This window comes from Danio rerio, chromosome 19, assembly GCF_052040795.2.
Source record: "Danio rerio strain M-AB ecotype USA chromosome 19, GRCz13ab, whole genome shotgun sequence".
Classification (NCBI taxonomy): Eukaryota; Metazoa; Chordata; class Actinopteri; order Cypriniformes; family Danionidae; genus Danio; species Danio rerio.
In genome coordinates this window covers 50,967,197-50,987,500 of record NC_141039.2, presented here as the reverse complement: position 1 = coordinate 50,987,500, position 20,304 = coordinate 50,967,197, and the positions used below count along the sequence as shown (strand labels likewise).

Sequence of the window (20,304 nt, the reverse complement as noted above, 5' to 3'; positions counted from 1 at the left end):
TCATTTTCATTCGCTTTTTCGTCAGCCGTGAGTGTTTTCACGTTTCCGCGAGTTTCACTTTGTGGCCCTGATTTGACAAGGGGGCGGAGTCAAGGGAACGTTTATGGCAGGCCCGGACCTGCCTCCTTTTAAACGACGTCATCACCTGGAGACAGCATCACCGAGGTGGTCTTACAGTCCAGTAGGTCCGGGAATTGCAATTGACTGGACTGGTTTTGTAAAGGCTATGCTATAAAGAATGTTTTACAAATATATATATAATTTTTTTTATTGCAAATATTTAAAGTTTGTTTTTGCTCTGCTGGATTTTTATTTGCAGTTCTTTTTTTCCTTGCAAGTTTTAAATTTATTTGTCAAAACTTAATTTTCCTTTTGCTTTTCTTTATTTTTGTTAGCAAAAGAAACTTTTATTCATTCATTCATTTTCTTTTCGGCTTAGTCCCTTTATTAATCAGGGGTCGCCACAGCAGAATGAACTGACAACTTATCCAGCATGTGTTTTAAGCAGTGGATGCCCATCTCTGGGAAACACCCACACACACTCAATTAACACTCATACACTACAGACAATTTAGCCTACCCAATTCCTCTATAGCGCATGTGTTTGGACTGTGGGGGAAACCGGAGCACCCGGAGGAAACCCACGCCAACACAGGGAGAACATGCAAACTCCACACAGAAACACCAACTAACCCAGCCGAGACTCAAACCAGAGACCTGAGTGCTGTGAGGCGACAGCACTACCTACTGCGCCACCGCGTCGCCCTTAAAGAAACTTTTATTTCTTAAAACTGAATTCTGGAATTGTGATGTTATTTACATAAACTTTAGATGTTCTTTGTAAAACTTTCTTTTATTTTGCAAGTACATATGGCCCTAGATTGACTCCATATCTGTGTGTGTGTGTGTGTGTGTGTGTGTGTGTGTGTGTGCAGTCTGAACGCCGTGTCCAGCTCAGTGTCATGTGTGATGTCCAGCAGTCTGCGCTCGACGCCGGCCGCCACCCCCTGCACACCGCGGCGCATGAGCCTGTCTCAGTCTCAGTCCTTCACTAACCTGCGGGACTCCACCAAGACCTTCAGCACGTCTCTGGGTCTGGTGCGGCTTCTGCAGGAGCGGGGCATATCTGCTGCAGTGTACCAGCCTCAGAGCGGGCCCCGGGGCGCCGGAGGGGTGCTGTTCTCCACATGCGTCCCCCCAGCTCCACCTGCAGACCCTCAGCGGCCCTCCACCCCGCCAAACTCCCCCACTCGTGGCCCCGGGCCCCCGCACACACAGCAGCTCTTCTCCTTCAAGAGCCCGACCCATGAGAACTTCCTGGCCTCCAGACCGGCGCGATCGCTCTTGCAGGAGGTGTCCGGGGCTCCGGCTCGAGACTGCGAGAGCCAGACTGACGTCAGCATGTACAGCCTCAACCTGGTGGATAAGCTGAAGCGCCTGGGTTTGGCCAGTCCGGGGGCTGCCGGGCCTCCGGGGCCACTCCTAGCTCCGCTGGGGCTCCGGAGAGCTGCTTCTCCCTTCAGTCCCCTCAACGAGGGGATGCGGAGGAACCGCAGCTACCCGGCGATGGTCGGGGCCAGTATGGCGATGAAGGGCCCTGGCCCTCAGGAGGAGCAGCTGCTGCTGGCCCCCAAACTACCCAAACAGACCAGTCTGAAATGACCACACATAAGCATACTGCAGGGGCAGTTCACACACAAATCAAACCGCTCATCATCCACTCTGCCTTCACTTGTTTTAGAGTCAACAGTGAGTGTTCTTCATTTTTGGGTGAACTGCCCCTTTAATGAACACACACACACTTCACTGACACATGTATTAAACACACACACACACACACACACACTCTTGCCTAATAACGCACCAAAAACTGAACTCAATTCTGTCATGCTGTTCCAAACCTGTGTGGCTGTACCAAAGAGATGATTGATCATCAGTTAGATCTATACTAATCTAGCAGAGCTTAATTAACATGACATTTAATGTGGAATTTATTTACTGTTCAGCAAAACTATATGTGTATTTCACATTAATATTCCACAGTAAAACATTTTTAAATTAACTTTTCAAATCCATGTGTTTGGTAAATACACATGAGATAACAAAACATTATTAATTAATTATTTAATTATTTAGATTTAAACTGTATATTAGAATATAGTATATAGAATATTGTATATAGAAGTCCACAAAACTATTTAATAAATAAATAAATGACGTTAAATATAATACCATTGATGTAAAACTATAAATCTCACAAATTACAACACAAACACATGCATCAATATGTGTCTGTGTATTCCCCAGGCGATTGGACAATTGGACTTTTCAACACAAACCACCTTTCATAATGTGGACAAAAATAACAATAATAATTGTGCTTTGCTAAATAATGTCGCTCAGGTTTGGAACGAGCATGAATATTTTTAATTTAAAGTGAGCCAGTGTTATTTTACTCCTGTGTGTTTGTAACCTCTGACCTCCAGCTTCTCCAGGCTGTTCTCCCGAGTGCTTCGCAAGACAGATCTTCATTAGTTAATGAGTCTGATGAGATGTGGATGACAGACAGGCTGATTTCTGCTCATCATAACTGTAGTTTTTCCTGAAGGACTGAGATGCTGCACTAGACTGAGCCCGCTATTCAATCATTTCTGTAGTTTTGTTGTCTCGTGTCACTGAAATGAGCACTTTGATGGTGTTTTACTGAGTTTTTTGGCTTGAGATGCTCTCAGGAGAAGCTTTTAGAGGAGAGACCCCGCAATAATGCTCTTTTGAGTTCTTTTACTTGCAAATAAAAATAAATCCAGAGCTGTGATGCTTCATGTGTGTTGATGTAGAGTACGGCCACTAGAGGGCGCGGTGTCCTCATTCACATCCTGTCAGGTCGACATACACCTGAAGATGACCAGGTGAGACTTCACCGGTAAGCAAGGTGTTCGTGACAATCTTATAGACTTATTAAACCTCCCGTGATTATTAATATCATTATTATCCCTAATAAAGTGAGTGCAATGTTACAAAGGGGAGATCAGGATTGTACAAACATTAGGTAATTACCTTGAACACCACATTAACCACTGGATTATTTCCAGGTTTAAACAACATCTGTAGTAATTTGTATAAGACACGGCTGAACAAAAAACCTCCAATAACTGGAAACTGAGGTAGTTTTAATGTGATTAATTCCATTTTGTCCCCTCAAGAAGTGCTTAATCTGCTTCATAAACCTAACACTGTTAAAATGGAGTCGGAATTATAGCCTGTTTACAGTCTTTCGTGTTTACTGAAAAGTATTCAGTTCAAACCACTTATCTATAGCCTCATAGAGAATTCTGAATAACTATCAGTGTTTAAAACGCAGTCTGATTTTAATGACATAACATTTATTCATTTATAAAGCTTGTATTAAGATGTGTTAATGTTTTGCTTACGACGTCATTCCCATAATTCAATTCCAGGAACACATTTAAAGCAGTGAACTCTTTTGGCGCGCTTTTCAAAATGGCGCGAATAGATGCAGCGGGAGCGTGGTGAGGTAAGTGTTTAGTCTTTTTCCGCCTTGTGTTTGTTTGGAGTTAATATTTGTGTAGATCTTCATTGATGTGATCTTAAAGTATGGGAGCTTTCTGACTTTTGTCGTAAGTCTGAATGTTGTCCTCTGTGTGTTGTGTTTGTTGGGGAACCGCACACATCTCTCCAAACTTTGCGGTGGAGTTCCACTGATATGAGTTTTAATGAACTGGAATTAACTCAGGTTTGTGGTCAGTCAGAATGTTTCCTCCTCTATTATTATTATTATTATTATTATTATTATATCCCTTTGCTGATGTTTACAGTTTGTTAAGGAGTTGAAGGAGGTATTGTCCCAGATGGAGACCAGCCTAATTTCAGTTCTACTTCAGACAGGCTCTCAAAATGAAGCCTCAGGGCTCAAACTACCTTATTTCCCAGCTGGTATACCGCAGAAAGAAAATTCAAGGTATTTGCCAATTGAACAGGACAGAAACTATCTGCACTTGAGAGTGATCTGCAGAGAGCGTTCAGTTAATCAGCCCAAACAGCAGCGGTTAATAGCATCCTGAAGCAGGTGGAACAGCATCTGAAGAGCTTATAGATGCGAGACTCGTAAATATACTTCAAGTCAGACTGTATTATTCATCATCGCAATGACTTTCCATACTATTGAACATCACTGAGATGTTTAAGAAATCTAAAAATCCTCAATTATATCTTGAGACATCTACTGGAGAATGTTAATCTCTCATTCACCATTTGGTTCCTATTTGCGTCATTCGACCAGACATGGAGTAATGCTGGCACTTGCTCATCGATTTTGCTGAAAGATCATTTCATAAAACAGCCATAGCTTGATATTTTCTACTGAATCAGTTAGATTTGATCAGCAGATTCTCATTGATGGGTTAAGGTGAAAAATAGCAGTTGTTATTAATTTTAGTTTGTTTTTACCATGGTATTACTACATTTGCCCTCTTTTTAAAATTATTATAATTTGAGAAATTAACATTTTAAATGATACATAAGCCATTCCAGTTGTAAAACAAAAATATTATTTACTTGCAAATATAATGTACAGTAGGCATTGGCTGGTATAGGATTCTGACAGTATGTTAACCTTGGATATAAATATCACAGTTTCACAGTATCACAGAATTGAGATTACAGCTGTAAAATATGCTATTTTTAAATGTTTGGGTAAAAGACAAAACCTTTTCCCTCTTTGTACACTATATATTTAAATTTGGGAAACATTTTTAAATATTTTGGAACAGTAAATGAGTCCAGCTAAATTATTTAAATTAATTGTGGGCTTCTGCTGTCTTTTTTCAAGAATACAGATTGTTTTTGCAATTTAAAACAGCATCTTTGGAGTTCTTTTCTGCTAGAGAAATTGTTGTCCTAAAAAAAAAAAAAAAAAAAAAGAAGAATGTAAATAAAAAAAATCTTAGGAACGGTATTGCAGAAAATGTTGATGGTGTTCAAACCTTGACTTTTCCAAACCACAGTAAACCTTGAACACGGTTATCGTCCCATGCCTAATGCACAGTAGACCTATATATATATATATATATATATATATATATATATATATATATATATATATATATATATATATAGTGTAAATGCATGCTTTTCATGAAATTATTCACAGTTAACAGTTAACTGTTTTCATTTTTCCATCGTGAACTGAACAAATTCCAGCACATCTCAGTATACAGCTTATTTTAAAATGAGATAAATGATGGCAGTCAAACATTTTCTAAGATCATTTTTGTATCTAGTTTAAGCAATCTTTCCACAATACTTACAATAATTATACATTTCGTCACCTTAGAATTAAACGGTTCTGACATTTTTGTCAAAATTGAGTTATTGACAAATTCTTACTGAATGACAGCTTATTTACATCATGGAATGTTTTTTTATAAGATGTTTACATTTTTAACTTTTTATTTAAAAAAGAAAACAAACGTTACGCAAAAACTTTAAAGCTCAATATCCCAAAATCATTCAGAACGCAGATAGAACCTTATAATTCCAAAGTGACGATTTGTCAATGAAATAAATGAGTTGTATGCTGAATTGTTCACCTGTCACACACTAAAATTGAATATTAATTTGCTTAAGAGCTTATTAGGAAATAAATAAACTGAATTTGTTTATTAGATAGAGGATGAGTGACTACATTGTGAATACACTTGTCATGTGTGATGAGAACTTTTCAATATTTTTTTAAAATGTGTGTGTTGATGGAAATGACAGAGGTGGAAATGACATTTCAAAAAAGAAAAAAAAAGAAAAATAGCTTCATCGATTTGCTTTGAATTGATACCAGCTTTTCATGTCTACAAGTCTCATGTTCGTGTTCTCAGATGACACTGTTCACTTTCATAGAAACCACCTCAATAATCTTTCACACAAACATTTTAAAGCGACATTACAGTGTTGTGCTGGAGATGACACTGGTACTGTGTGACAGCTGTATTTTGTATAAAAATAATGTTAATAATAGTCTCACATTAATAACTATACAATATTTAAATTATTTCACTAGTGCTTCATTAAGATACATGAATAGATAACAGATCAATAAAATATTTCAAAATGTTATTTTCATTGTTGAAGTTTAAAACTCTGGCTGTGCGACAAGGTGAAAACAGGGATTTTGCTACCTAAAAGGAGATTAAGTAATATGAAAAACAAATAATAGAAAGATAGTACATTTTTTAAAGTAGGTTTTATTGTTAGTTTGACAAAGAAAGAGGAATTCGAATATATATATATATAAACTTTTTTATTTTTTTTGAAAATATGATCAAAGGACATATTAGTGGCCATTGTTGAAGAATTACCCATTTATGGCATATTATATTGTAGTTTTGAGGAGAGACCTTATTTGAATAAGTCACTGAATGAGCTGTATAAGTGTCTAATCTAAGATTGACCAGTAAATTAACCCTGCTGGAATGATTGGAATTGTATTAAATTCTCTTGAATTCATAACACACGAGCAGAGCCAGACAGAATGTGTGGAGTTTTGCGCTATTCTGTGCAGAATTTTCTTAAAAAATCAAATCAAATCTGTGGATGTCTGAGATAAAAATAAAATAAATAAATGTAATTTTAAAATGCAAATTTAATCTGTTCAGCAGCTTCAGTGGTTATTTTTATATAATAGATCTTCTAAAGATGAGTTAAAGAGTACTGCTGTATAAGCATCATCTAAACATGTACAAACCATTCAATAATGTAATAAATAAACAAAGCAATCTGCTCAAAATCACTATTGAAGCTGCACATTTATATAAAAACATCTAAAATAGCGTAAGCGTTACTCTAAAAGTCATTTATCTGGCATAAACATTCAGGTTGCGATGACAGATGCGCAGTGTGTGTTGCGTCAGTGTTTTATCAACAGGTTTGTCAGAATGTAGACCCAGACATGTTCCAGATCTACACAAGATGACAGATATCTTCAACACTGTGTGGTTGTATAGATAATTCTACAATAATTGCCTGTATTTCTGACCCCCACATGTGCTTTACACATACACACAAAATGCAGGGTGGCCATGAAACCACACTGGGTCAAATATGGACGCACCCAACATTTGGTATTTTTTCAATTCAACGGTTGTGTTTGTTCATATTAGACTCAACATTGCTTTATGATAACCCAGCATATGTTAGAGTTGATACAAAAATGAGGCCAGCATGAGTTGTTGTAAGTAATTTAATGACACTTAAAAATGCTGGGTTATCAAAAACCAGTGTTGGGTCAAATATGCAAACACTGGGCTGAAAATAGACATTTAAATTTAATTTAAAAATCAACCCAATATTGTCAACTCACAGCAAGATGGTCGCTGGTTCGAGTCCTGGCTGGGTCAGTTGGTGTTTCTGTGTGGAGTTTGCATGTTCTCCCAGTGTTAGTGTGGGTTTCCTCTGAGTGCTGTATGAGTGTGTATGGGTGTTTCTTTGTACTGGGTTGCAGCTGGGAAGGCATCCGCCAAGTAAAACCTATGCTTGAATAGTTGGCGGTTCATTCTGCTGTGGCGACCCCTGATGAATAAGGGACCAAGCCAAAGGAAAATGAATGAATGAAATTAAGGCATGAAGTGAGACACTTGTAACGAGAATGAGGTGTGTGTGTGTGTGTGTGTGTGTGTGTGTGTGTGTGTGTGTGTGTGTGTGTGTGTGTGTGTGTGTGTGTGTGTGTGTGTGTGTGTGTGTGTGTGTGTGTGTGTATGTGTGTGTGTGTGTGTGTGTGTAATGCAGCTGCTCGGGTCATTCTCCAGTAAGTTTCTTGTGTATATCTGCGTGAGTAATGCGGCTGTAATGCGTCTCGGATGCAGCGTCACGTCTGTAATTGAGGGTTTGATCAGATCATTCAGCAGTGTGTGATTACAGCTCTGCAGATTCATCACAGCTCAATGGAGGACGCGTGAAGATGACTGCTGCCCTGTCCTGTGGACTGTACAGCTGTGTGTGTCTGTGTGTGTCTGTGTGTGTGTGACCAGTCTGAACACACATCCTCTACAGCTGATTATGCAGGAAGCTCCAAGCATCTGTCTGACTGTCTTCAGTCTATTTCTGCTTCTCTCTCTCTCTCTCTCTCTCTCTCTCTCTCTCTCTCTCTCTCTCTCTCTCTCTCTCTCTCTCTCTCTCTCTCTCTCTCTCTCTCTCTCTCTCTCTCTCTCTCTCTCTCTCTCTCTCTCTCTCTCTCTCTCTGTAATGGAGATCTGCTCTCAGTGGACGGGGCTCAATAAGTCCCTGTGGTCTGCTGTTTGAAGTGTGTGAGGGTCTTTCAGCTCTCTCTCTCTGCGTCTGAATCATTGAGCTGTCCTCTGAGCAGAGCTTCTCCCTCTCCTTCCTCCAGTCACTCGTTCACTCAGTTATTGATTCCTGTGGTTCGGCTCCAGCAGTTTGAGCTTCAGAACTCTTGTTTGGTGATGAAGCGTGCAGTAAAGCACTGCCGGTTTGCTGTAGATGGACAAACTGCAGTCGGAGTCTGTAGGGTTTAAGGCCAAAGTTGAATGCTGACCTGATTTATTGAAAACCGTGACAAACACATGAGCTCAGTGACTCTGCATGAGAGGACAGACGGAAACACGACAGCGATACTCTCACACCTTTTTTTTCTTTTTTTGTTGCAAAGTTAGGCATATGTGTACGTATATTGCATTATACTGGAGTCTTAACAAATGTACATCATAATAATAACAATAACAATAGTAGAAATAAATATACTCTTTATTATTTGTAGACGAGGAGCCGCATTTCTGTATTTATATGGTTTATGATGAGTATTCATATTCCTCAGCGCTCCGGCGGCCGAAGTCCATCCAGCCCACATAATCCCGGTCTTTTATCCGGTGGTTGACGCTGTTCGCTCGGCTGTTCATCGAGGAGTTCCGGCGAACGGAGCCTACGAGACGGAGAAACAGGCGATCGATTAACATTCAATCTCAGATATAACGGTTATATAATATAGATGCTGCTTCATCACATCTCATTAGTGGATTCTGCAATGCACACTGGGTAGTGCTGTCGCCTCACAGCAAGAAAGTCACTGGTTTGAGTCTGGGCTGGGTCAGTTGGTGTTTCTGTGTGGAGTTTGCATGTTCTCCCCGTGTTGGCGTGGGTTTCCTCCGGGTGCTCCGGTTTCCCCCACAGTCCAAACACATGCGCTATAGGGGAACTGGGTAGTCTAAATTGTCTGTAATGTATGAATGTGAATGGAAGTGTATGGGTGTTTCCCAGTGATTGGTTGCAGCTAGAGGGTCTTCCACTGCATAAAACATATGCTGGATAAGTTGGCGGTTCATTCCACCGTGGCGACCCCAGATTAATAAAGGGACTAAGCTGAAAAAAAAAATTGAATGAATGACTGACTGAATGAGTGAGAATGCAGTTACAGTTTCTGTGCTGTTTCTAGTCTAAATCTCTTCAAATTGTCAAATCAAGAAGCATTTTCAGCACAAGTGCAATATATACTCTTGTTTTCAGGAATAATAAGGCAAAATGCAGAGAGTTTCATTTTAACAAGTCAATTAATCTGCCAATGGGAGAAGCATAAAATAATTATTATGATGTTATGATTATGATAATTCTGATTATTCCACTATCCCAGTGGCAGATTTTTGAGCTTGTTTAAATTAAAAACTCTCTTCATTTTGTCTCATTATTCCTGAATAAAACATTATTTTGACTTGTGCTAAAAAATGCAGCAGATTTTGATTCTTGATTTCAGAATTTTCAGATATTTGGACGCCTAGGATGATAACGGTTTTCAAGGTATACAGTACCGCGTTTTGGAAAGTTAAGGTTTTAAAACCACAACAAAATTCTGCTACACCTTTGCTAAGGTATGTGTACGATTTTTTTATTCACATTTTTTTTAGGACAACAGCATCTCGAGCAGAAAATATCCGAAGGTGCCATTTTAAATGGTAAAGAAATCAGTGTTTTAAAACTAATCAAGAGAGCAGAAGGCAATAACTTATTTGACATGTTGACTGTCCCAAAATATTATAAATGTTTCTCAAAATTAAGGATATTGTGTTCAAAGGGGAAAAAGCTCTAGTTTTTTTACTCGGCTATTTAAAAAGAATAAATTTTACTGGGTAATCACAATACTGTGAAACCTTGATATCTTCATGCAAGGCTATCATGGTCACAGTCTAATACCAGCGCATGCCTAAACTGGACTATAAATGAGGCAAAACTCTTAAGATAAGCACTCTTTGCAGTGTAGTTTTCCAAATTGAAGTGGATCATAGATAAAACAGTTAAATTGACCCCCAAAACAGCTGTGTTTCAATATAAGTAATCTGAGCACGCAGCAGACGACACTAACTGAGTGTAGAATAGCTCTGATACTCTCATCTGAAGCTCGTGTTGGTCTGTTAAAGACTCGGATCCTCTTGACCTGCGCTGGACTGAAGTGCTGCTTAATGATGATTGCAGAAGCACATTGAAGAGTGTGTGTGTCTGTCTGTCTGTCTGTCTGTCTGTCTGTCTGTGTGTGTGTATGTGTGTCGGCTCCATACAGCATGTTCAGTGTCACTCAATCTGTTGTGCAGGGTGTGATTCTGTGTGCAGCAGATGGGAGACGTTTAACACACACTACATACATACTATGGTTTCTTTGAAGGCTGTAGACCTGCTGTGACATGCTGACGTGTGAAACACACACACACACACACACACACACACACACACACACTCCCACTCAGCAGATTAAAATCTCACTGAGAAATTGGACTCTGGTTAATGGCATCAATTAGTTCTCAAAACACATTAATGCTATTGTTGTCATCTGACAAACACACACACTTTCTCTCTCACACACACACACACACACACACACACACACACACACACACACACACACACACACACACAAACTTAACTAAAACGCACATGTACTCAAATATACAAGTTAAAACATGCATGCACATATAGTTGCTATACTTGTAGGGACATTCGGTCCCCACAATTTAAGGAATACAGAGTAAACACACACACACACACGACTTAAAGGGACAGTTCACACGATTATTTTTAAATTCGCTCATTTACTGTCTCCACTTGCTTTTATTCTTCTGTTGAACACAAGAGAAGATATTTTGAAGAATGTTGGAAACTGCTAACATTGACTCCCATAGTGTGCTGTCTCCTGTGCCCATCTCATCCAATATTCTTCAATATATCTTCATTAGTGGTCAACAGAAAAAACTCTCTTTTACTTGTACACAAACACACACGTACACACACACACACACACACACACACACACACACACACACACACATTCCTCTGCTCGTCCCTGTTCCTGCGATTAGCCCATAATGGTTAAACAGGCTTTGAAGACGCCCTATTGAGTGCTTATGCAATGTAATGGAGCACACCTGACTCCAGATATCCGCCCGATGTTCACCTGCGGCGTAAACACACACCGGCTGAAGTGTGTGTTTGTGTTGGTAACGCTCACCTGGAGCTACTGTACTGTGCGTGACTGAGCACACACACTCATTACACACTAACCTGTCATTTCATGTAATGATTTTCGCTGTGTTCTGCCTTCCTGTTGTTGTTCTGCCCTAAATCTGCATTTGTGTGTGGAACATGAAGAAGCACCGCAAACACTGCTGCTCCTATTTAGAGATTTAGTCTAGTTTGCGGTCTAAATATCTACAAATCCTTAAATCTAGAAGCGGTTTCTGGACTGTAAAACATATAGTGCTGTTTTCAGAAATAATGAGGGTTTCATTAAAACAAGCAGAATAATCTGACATTGGGGGAAGAGAAGTCATGTATTTTAAAGCAGAAACGGGATTATTTTAACCTCATTGGCTGATTATTTTGCTTGACAAACTCTGAATAAGAAAAGCATATTGTGCAGTGGAGATTGTGTCAAATTATATGGTGCAATAAAGAAAGTTATACATATTAATTAATATGGGCAGCATGGTGGCTCAGGGCTTAGCACATTAGCCTCAGAGCAAGAAGGTCTCTGGTTTGAGTCTCGGCTGGGTCAGTTGGTGTTTCTGTGTGGAGTTTGCATGTTCTCCCCGTGTTGGCGTGGGTTTCCTCCGGGTGCTCCGGTTTCCCCCACAGTCCAAACACATGCGCTATAGGGGAACTGATCAACTACACTAGCCGTAGTGTATGTGTGTGTAAATGAGTGGTTATGGGTGTTCCCCAGCACTGAGTTGCAGCTGGAAGGGCATCCGCTGTGTAAAACATAAGCTGGAATTATGGTGGTTCATTTCGCTGTGAAAACCCCTGATAAATAAGAGACTAAGCCTAAGGAAAATAATTAAATAAGTGAAATTAAATATATATATATATAAAATAAACATACTTATTCTGAGTTTTACTCATTAAAATATATGAAAGATTAAGTGATCATATTAAATGTGAAATAATGAACTTCTTGAGGAGAAATGATTTAGTCTGGTGTGGAAAAGTGTAAATAAAATGGAAAGGTATAAAGATTTCAGATATAAAAGCTATCTTTATGATTAACTTCATTGTAGTGTCTGTCTTCTGGACACCATGAGGAAAATAAACAATGGAAATTATTAAAATGTGTTTGCTCATTAATAATGTCATTGAATAGGAGGATTTCTAAAGCAGATAAACATTTTAAAATCAGCATTTCTGTTATTATTTAGTCTCTGTGAACCTTTAGTCTTTGACCCATAATATCCACTGAGTGAAAAAGGAGAAATATAGAGAGGGAGAGCAGGAGCAAATTAATTTCCATCTCTTTTTATTTTTTGTTTTTTTTTGTTTGTTTTTGTTTTGCATTTTCATCTCAGGATGAGTTTGTTTTTCACTGATACTCATGTGTGTGTGTGTCTAGCGCTGATTGTAAATGAGCTGACCTCTCTCAGATCTCTCTTTTACAGTAATCTTCTCTCCACGATGCTTTACTGTAATATATGTGTGCAGATGCATTAGATTAGACAGTACCGAAGACAAAACTGATCAACTAATCAAACAAACAACTGAAGATCACAGACCAAACGACACCACACACGACACATATAATAATATCTGTTAAATACAAATCAGAGAAATGCTTAAAAAAATAGACATTTTGCCTAATCAAACTCTTATTTTAATGAATATGAAAGAATTAATAAAATTGTTCTGTTTAAATACATCAAAATACATTGATTATAGTCACTGAGAAATGGATAAAAATGTCCATTAGGGGGTGAGTTCATTTACCACCAGCACGGTGTGAGTGTATGTGCGCATGTGTGTATGCATATATGTGTGTGTGTGTGTGTGTGTGTGTGTGTGGATATCCCTGTAACTGCCCCACCAAGAAAGAAATGTTTGGATGGGATTTCTTAACTCCTAATGTCGCTAGTGAACACACTCAATGCATTTTGTTTTCAACACATCCTATAATTTCTTAAATATCAGCCTCTACCAAGTGGTAGACATGTCGGTTTATGGTAAAAGTACCGCAAGTAATACATATACTAAACTCTGAAAATATAAGGTGTAAGAGCAATTTATAAAAAAAAAATCAAAATAAAACATTTTTGAACACTAAATCATCTTGATTTTTTGAAAGTATGCCATAAATCATTTCAGATCCTCATTTAACATGTGTTGTAGTGCAACAGGAAAATGTTTGGATGATGTTTTTTGTAAGCCAACAATGCTGTGTGTAAACTCTTATTAAAACATTATAAATATGGTCATGCATTTGGTAGAGCAGGCAGTTAAAGGGATATACTCATGTATGTGTGTGTGTGTGTGTGTGTGTGTGTGTGTGTGTGTGTGTGTGTGTGTGTTTGCACATGCATGTGTATAGGTGTGTGTGTATATGTGTATGTGCACATGTCTTTGTGTGCTGAATTATCTCTCTGCTCTCCTCCTCAGGTCTCCGCAGACTCTCACCTTTTTTACTGGAGATGAGTTTGGCCAGCAGCTGGCTGAGGTTGGCGCGGGTGTCGGGCTGGATGTCGCCCGCTGGTGGCAGCGGCTGCTGGAGAGTGAGGCTGGCGGAGCGGGCGAGCCGGCGCGCGGAGAGAGAGCGCTCATCTGAGACCGGCCGAGACGCACACGACACTGAGACTGAGAGCGCGGCCAGGATCACACACACACACACCCCGCTGTTCATCCTGCGCAGAAGCAACACACGGCAGTAAGACCTCAGCTCTTTATTACACTTCATTATCAGATGTTGCATTAATGTTGATATTCAGTGTTTTAGCTTCGAAATGCCTTTCTTGCTGAGTTTTTCTTGCTTTGGTTTCTAGTTCAAATATCATTTTCTAGACCAGCAAAACATAGTGAAATTATCTTTAAAATAGGATTATTTTACTTTCTCCATTGTCAGATTATTCTGCATGTTTTAAGGCAAAACTCTCTTCATTTTGACTCATTATTTCTGAAAACAGCCCAATATGTTTTGCTTGTCTAGAAAATGCTGACTGATTTAAGAACTTTTAGATATTTAGAATAGAAACAAGACAAACTCTGAGTAGTTAATGTTTTATGATCATTTGTTTAATTTTTAATATACTTTACTTTGACAGAAAGATTAACCAGGTGTTTACCATGCAATGTTTTTTCTTTAAAATCAAAAATCTAATTTTGCATAAAGGAGTGAATCAGAGGATGATTTGACTGAAAGTTAAAAGGTTAAATTATTATTCATTTTTTTTACTAATACATCACCTGTTTTATCTGCATTTATGTTCTTTTACATTTCTGATTTTGTTTTCTTAAACACAAACTACTTTTCACGTACAGTTGATTCAGCAATAATAAAATAATAAGTGTATTTGCATGTAAAAAACACATTGCAATAGCTATTATTATTATAGTTTTGCAAACCCCTTGTAAGCATAACTCAGTGTTAACTTAATGTAAAGGAAAAACAATTAATGCAAAGTAAATAAATCATTTTTTTATAGCTAACATTGTGTGAAATAAACAGAACTCTAAAGTTACACTGTAAAGCACTTTAACATTAATCTGTAGACATAATGTATAAACTTCACCAAAATAATAGATAGATAGATAGATAGATAGATAGATAGATAGATAGATAGATAGATAGATAGATAGATAGATAGATAGATAGATAGATAGATAGATAGATAGATAGATAGATAGATAGATAGATAGATAGACAGATAGATAGATACAGACAGATGATAGATCTCTTACCTTATTCAGTTTTGTGAGCTTGGAGGAGAATGAAAGTCTGTTTCTGAGGAACGAGGGAGAGAAGCACTTATATACCCCGCTGTGACGCACACACGCACGCACGCACACACACACACACACACATGCATTCACTCGCTCACACACACACACACACACACACACACACACACACACACGGAATGTGATTGAGCATATATATATGTGTGTGTGTGTGTGTGTGTGTGTGTGTGTGTGTGTGTGTGTGTGTGTGTGTGTGTGTGTGTGTGTGTGCATTCCATGCTATTTTTACTCCTGCTTTTTTTGTAGAGGTAAAAGTTGATCTGCAGGACTGATCGTGTATGTGTGCTGTTTGTTTTCTTTATGGATATGAAATTATTCTATGTAAACTGTTACGGTTTACATTTATTCTGAACTTGGTAATACTTTGACCCGTAGTCATTTCCAGAAAGTCTGTGAAATTAGGCAGGGCATTGTAGATTTAGGGTGTGTGTTCACAAAGCACATTTTCAGCTACTAACACACACTGTTCTCTCCGTTTGGCTGCTTATACTGTAAAACATTTGTTACTTACAGTTGTGTCTTATTTTTTTAATCCAAATATATAAAAAATCTTAAATCATGAAGTGTTTTCTAGACAAGTGAATACAATCGTCTTGTTTTCAGAAATAATGAGTCAAAGTTAATGATTTTAAAAATAAAAAAAAACAAAATAATCTGCCAACGGTGTAAAGAGAAATTATTTTATAAAAACTCTGAGTAAGAAAGTCAGTTTTTGCAGTGTATTCACATTAACACTGTTTAAAGAACTGAAAATGCAAAGCTCTGAGAGTACATGTGTGGAGTGTTTATGTATTGTTGCATGTATAGTTGTGGTGTGATGTGTAGTTAATGTAGCGTTTCTGCGTCACACAGCGCCAACTACTGACTGACATGAGCAGTGCAGCACTTATTAATTTGGACAAGCTGTAAATGCATCTCTGCTGTGTGTGTGTGTGTGTGTGTGTGTGTGTGTGTGTGTGTGTGTGTGTGTGTGTGTGTGTGTGTGTGTGTGTGTGTGTGTGTGTGTGTGTGTGTGTGTGTGTGTGTGTGTGTGTGTGTGTGTGTGTGTGTGTGTGTGTGTGTGTGTGTGTGTGTGTGTGTGTGTGTGTGTGTGTGTGTGTGTGTGTGTGTGTGTGTGTGTGTGTGTGTGTGTGTGTGTGTGTGTGTTTGAGCTGAGAATATCCCACATGTAATGTTCTCCAGTTCTCTGAAACTGACCCTTTCAGGCTTTGATCCTAATTTGGTGACTGTCGCTTTAAATGTAAATTATATTGTAATCTTTTCAGAAGAGGGCGGAGCTACAGATGTCAGCATAGCGGCAGAAGTAACACAATACTGTTTGTGCTAGTCAGGTGTGTGTGTGTGCTGCAGTGTGAGTGTGTGTTGATGCTTCTGTCAGTCTATGTCGCTCCTGTCTCTGTTCATCTAGAACTCCACATCTATAATCCTCTTAGTCTATGCTGACATCATCTTCAGCAGCTCAAACACTCTACTGGCTAATGGACAGACGGCTGCTTCTCACTCAGGGCTGCTGGACATGCTAATGAGATGGAGAGATGGGCACTAGTGGGCGGGGCTTTCCCCATCTGATGACGCGTACAAAAGGAGAATGTCAATCACAGTGCTTCTGCATCAAGTCTGATTATAATAAACACAGCTCAGAGGCTGGAGATATTCACACACTGCTGACACACATAAAACACACACATTTAAACCCCGCATAAAAGTGATTTTTGCATAATAGATAACATATACAATTAAACCCCATGCAAGAAAATGTTTTCACTTCATATGAGCATTTAACCCCTTTAGACCCTGCGTTCATTACAATGGACATCACATGACATCCCATTTTTCTGAAATTTGGAACGTAATTCGGGTCTAAAGGGGTTAATAATAATTGTTATCATTTAAATATTTAATATATCAGCCTTTAATATTTATACCTTGCATGATATTTCATAATAATTTTTATTAATAATATTTAACGATAATAATCTTTATTCTTTGCACTTGTATGTCATTCCATTGACCTCCAGTATGAAGTTGTGTGGTGTTTTGCTGTGTTTTGACAGTCTGATGAGCTCTGCATTGCTCATTCACATTGTGTGATGGTGATTGACCCATTCATCACTGATTGACCCCTACAGACTTCACATGTGGAGAGTTTTGACATCGCAATAGAGTTACATTAATGACATATATGACCATTGTGAGTAGATGGTCTGTTTCTGGATGTCCAGCTTTGGGTCAGATCAGCACAAGTGTGAGTCTGGATGTAATTGTCATTGATGAAACTGCTCCTCCAGTCTTTCACAGACTTTGTGTAACTTTATGAATTGCATAACCTTCTGGAATTGTACTTTCATAATGAGTTTGGTGTAAACACGATGTACCAATACCTGTCTCAAGGCCATTTTCTCTGTAGTCGTGCTGCATCTGTTCATCAGAGTCTTCCTCTGCCGTTTATAAACCCTTGTGCACAGAACAGAGCCTGTGGTGTTGGGTAAGAACAATAAGCTGATTTCACTGTAGGTAACCTGGTGTATCAGATAACAGCTGATCTCCTGATTTGCACAGTAATGTTGGAGGCTTGATGGAGACTTCAGTCAGAAATCAACAACAGCAGCACTCAGTCATTATTTACTCCGCTGACTTCAGTTCATGAGTCAAGATTCACAGATTGAGCTGTGGGTAAATCCAGATCTCGGTTTGTTATCTGCTCTGTCTGTCGCTCCGTCTCTCTCCTCCTCCTCTTGTTTCTCCTCCTCTACACTGGTCTCCTCATCTCTGTCCTCATTTATCTTTAGTCTCTGCTGTTGTTTCTTCCTTTCCTTCTCAATTATTCTCCTCTTTCTTCTCCTCATTTGGTTTCTCCTCTTGTCCCCTCAGTTTTCCTCTTTTATTCTCGTTTCTCCTCTTTTCTCTTCATTTCTTTTGTTTTTCTGTTTCTGCTCTTGTTTCTCCTCTGTTTTTTCCTTATTTCTTCTTTTTTTCTCTTGTTTTCCTCATTTCTCCTCTCGTTTCTCGTTGTTTCTCTTCTTTTTTCTCCTCTATTTCTCTTTTCTCTTATTTTTTCTTTTCTCCTTTTGTCTCCTCATGTTCTCGTCTCTGTTTATCTTCATATTTTCTCCTCAATTTTCTTCCTCTTGTTCTCATCTTGTTTTTCATCATTTCTCTTCTCTTTTCTCTTATTGTTCTCCTTTTATCTCCATTTTTTCTCCTTTCGTTTCTCCTCTTTTATTTTCTATTTTTCTCCTCCCCGTATCTCCTTATTTCTCCTGTTAGTCTTGTCGTTTCAAGTCTTTTCTCCTCCCCTTGTTTCTCCTCTTGTCTCATTTTTCCTCCTCTTGTTTTTCTTTTTTCCTTGTTTCTCATTTTGTCTCTTCATTCCTCCTCCTTTCTCCTGGTTCCTCTTCTGGTTTCTCCTTAATTCTCCTCATTTTGTTCTTTTTTTCTCCTCAACTTTTCTCATTGTTTCTTCTTTTGTCCACTTTTTTTCTCCTCAACTTTTTTCTCTCGTTTTTCTCCTCTTTTCTCTTAATTTCTCCTCCTTTTATTTTTCTGCTTCTGCTCGTTCTCCAAAATTTTCCTTGTTTCTCCGGTGGTCTCCTCATTTCTCCTCGTCTTGTTTCTCATTTCTCCTCGTTTCTCCTTGTCTCGTTTCTTCTCGTCTCCTGTGGTCTCCTCGTTTCTCCTGTGGTCTCCTAATTTCTCCTTGTCTCGTTTCTTCTCGTCTCCTGTGGTCTCATTTCTCCTCGTCTTGTTTCTCCTCATTTCTCCTCATTTCTCCTGTGGTCTCTTTATTTCTCCTTGTCTTGTTTCTCATCGTTTCTCCTGGGGTCGTCTTGTTTCTCCTCATTTCTCCTCGTCATGTTTCTCCTGTGGTCTACTCATTTCTCCTCCTCTTTTCTCCTCCTCCAGTTTTTCGTGTGTGTGTGTGTGTGTGTGTAGGAGGTGCTGTGAAGCGTGAGGATTGATTGGCTGGCGTGTGGGAGGTGTTTGTGGGATTGGAGCCGCCGTCGTCCTGTGAAGGAAACCTGCACTTTAATTTATTTACTGCAGTCTTTTCCTTTAGGTGTGAAGATGAGCTGATAATCACAGCCGAGTTCATCAACACCACTGACCCAGAGTTCATCACCGCTCTCAGACTCACTCAGGGTTCCAGTCTGACCTGCAACATTTCACATTAGACCTGGTCTATTTTAATTCCAGTGAACATGCAGTTATACAAAATAAAATCTAGAGAAATAAGCGTGTAAAATAACAGAACATGTGCTGCAGTTTACCACAAGGTTCTGTAGTGTCATATACAGCACCAGCACACACTATACAGCACTGCACACTAATACACACGTGCAGAAAACTTTTACTAAACCTTTATTTATTTTTTGTGCAACTTTTCACTGTTATAACTTGTTGGAAGAAAGATCAAGATCCCATAATGACATTCAAAAGCAGAAATAAACATGGGAAAATCAAACTTAAATAACAAAATATGTAAAGCTGCTGACTTACAGATATCTGTACAGCGAGGGATCAGTCATCATGTCAAAGCAAGTGCTGTTGAAATACCTTCAAGCAGGATTATTTGAGACAATTACCTTGAGTGAATGCAGAAGCTGCATCATGAGCTGATTTCTGTGACGGCTGTCTGTCATCACAGGCTCGACTCTAAACGCAGGGCTGGAGGTTAAACTGCAGATATAATTCTCATCATTACCAAAGATCATTCCAGAGTAATTGAGGATGACCTGCTGTATGTAGATCTGTGCTGCTTAAACTTTCCTCCGCACACATGAATGAGTCATTTAAAGCAGATTCTGTCCCTCACGCCGTCTGTAATTACGTACCGGGGGGGGGCTTGTCCATTAATGACACTTAATTACCACATTTCAGACCAGAAAAGGCCAAGAGAGATGTCCATGTTACTTCCAGATGTTAACTGGAGAGAAGACTGAGCAGAACTGACAGACAGACGTGTGACTTATGCAAGAGTTTATGAAGTTTTGTATATTGTGCCTTTCAGCTCTGAGAACA

At 38.9% G+C, this 20,304-nt stretch overlaps 2 protein-coding genes and 1 long non-coding RNA gene across 24 annotated transcripts in view; 2 read left to right on the top strand and 1 right to left on the bottom strand.

Moving 5' to 3' along the window:
• The window catches only part of trak1b (trafficking protein, kinesin binding 1b), a 13,194-nt gene extending 10,386 nt beyond the window's left edge, over positions 1-2,808 (top strand). For 8 of the 15 annotated variants that reach the window (XM_087296077.1, XM_087296076.1, XM_087296073.1 and 5 more), the window contains one exon: positions 936-2,808. In XM_087296077.1, coding sequence (XP_087152203.1) covers positions 936-1,662 — 727 coding nt within the window. In that variant the 3' untranslated portion in view covers positions 1,663-2,808. The remainder of the gene's footprint in view (positions 1-935) is intronic. The other 7 variants (XR_015517234.1, XR_015517233.1, XR_015517232.1 and 4 more) reach the window with 1 other exon arrangement.
• Positions 2,809-2,821: 13 nt separating this feature from the next.
• The window catches only part of LOC147832692 (uncharacterized), a 41,986-nt gene continuing 24,503 nt past the window's right edge, over positions 2,822-20,304 (top strand). Inside the window, exons 1-6 of one of the 8 annotated variants that reach the window (XR_015517267.1) lie at positions 2,822-2,923; positions 3,459-3,535; positions 13,930-14,194; positions 17,693-17,770; positions 17,845-17,954; positions 19,343-19,528. This is a non-coding gene — a long non-coding RNA (uncharacterized LOC147832692). Of the gene's footprint in view, positions 3,050-3,458; positions 3,536-13,929; positions 14,195-16,550; positions 17,771-17,844; positions 17,959-19,342; positions 19,529-20,304 lie in introns of those variants that run through there. The other 7 variants (XR_015517270.1, XR_015517263.1, XR_015517266.1 and 4 more) reach the window with 7 other exon arrangements.
• On the bottom strand, positions 8,534-15,270 carry cckb (cholecystokinin b). The gene is made up of 3 exons (NM_001447137.1): positions 15,226-15,270; positions 13,948-14,171; positions 8,534-8,947 (listed from the first exon to the last, which is right to left on the bottom strand). Exons 2-3 carry the CDS (start codon positions 14,168-14,170, stop codon positions 8,817-8,819), a joined length of 354 nt encoding a protein of 117 aa, NP_001434066.1. The 5' UTR covers position 14,171; positions 15,226-15,270; the 3' UTR covers positions 8,534-8,816.

Coding starts and splice junctions, on each gene's coding strand:
- cckb (NM_001447137.1), bottom strand. CDS start 14,170: ATGAACAGCGGGGTGTGTGTGTGTGTGATCCTGGCCGCGCTCTCAGTC. Junction 8,948..13,947: donor ACTCATCTCCAGTAAAAAAG/GTGAGAGTCTGC, acceptor TCCGTCTCGTAG/GCTCCGTTCGCCGGAACTCC.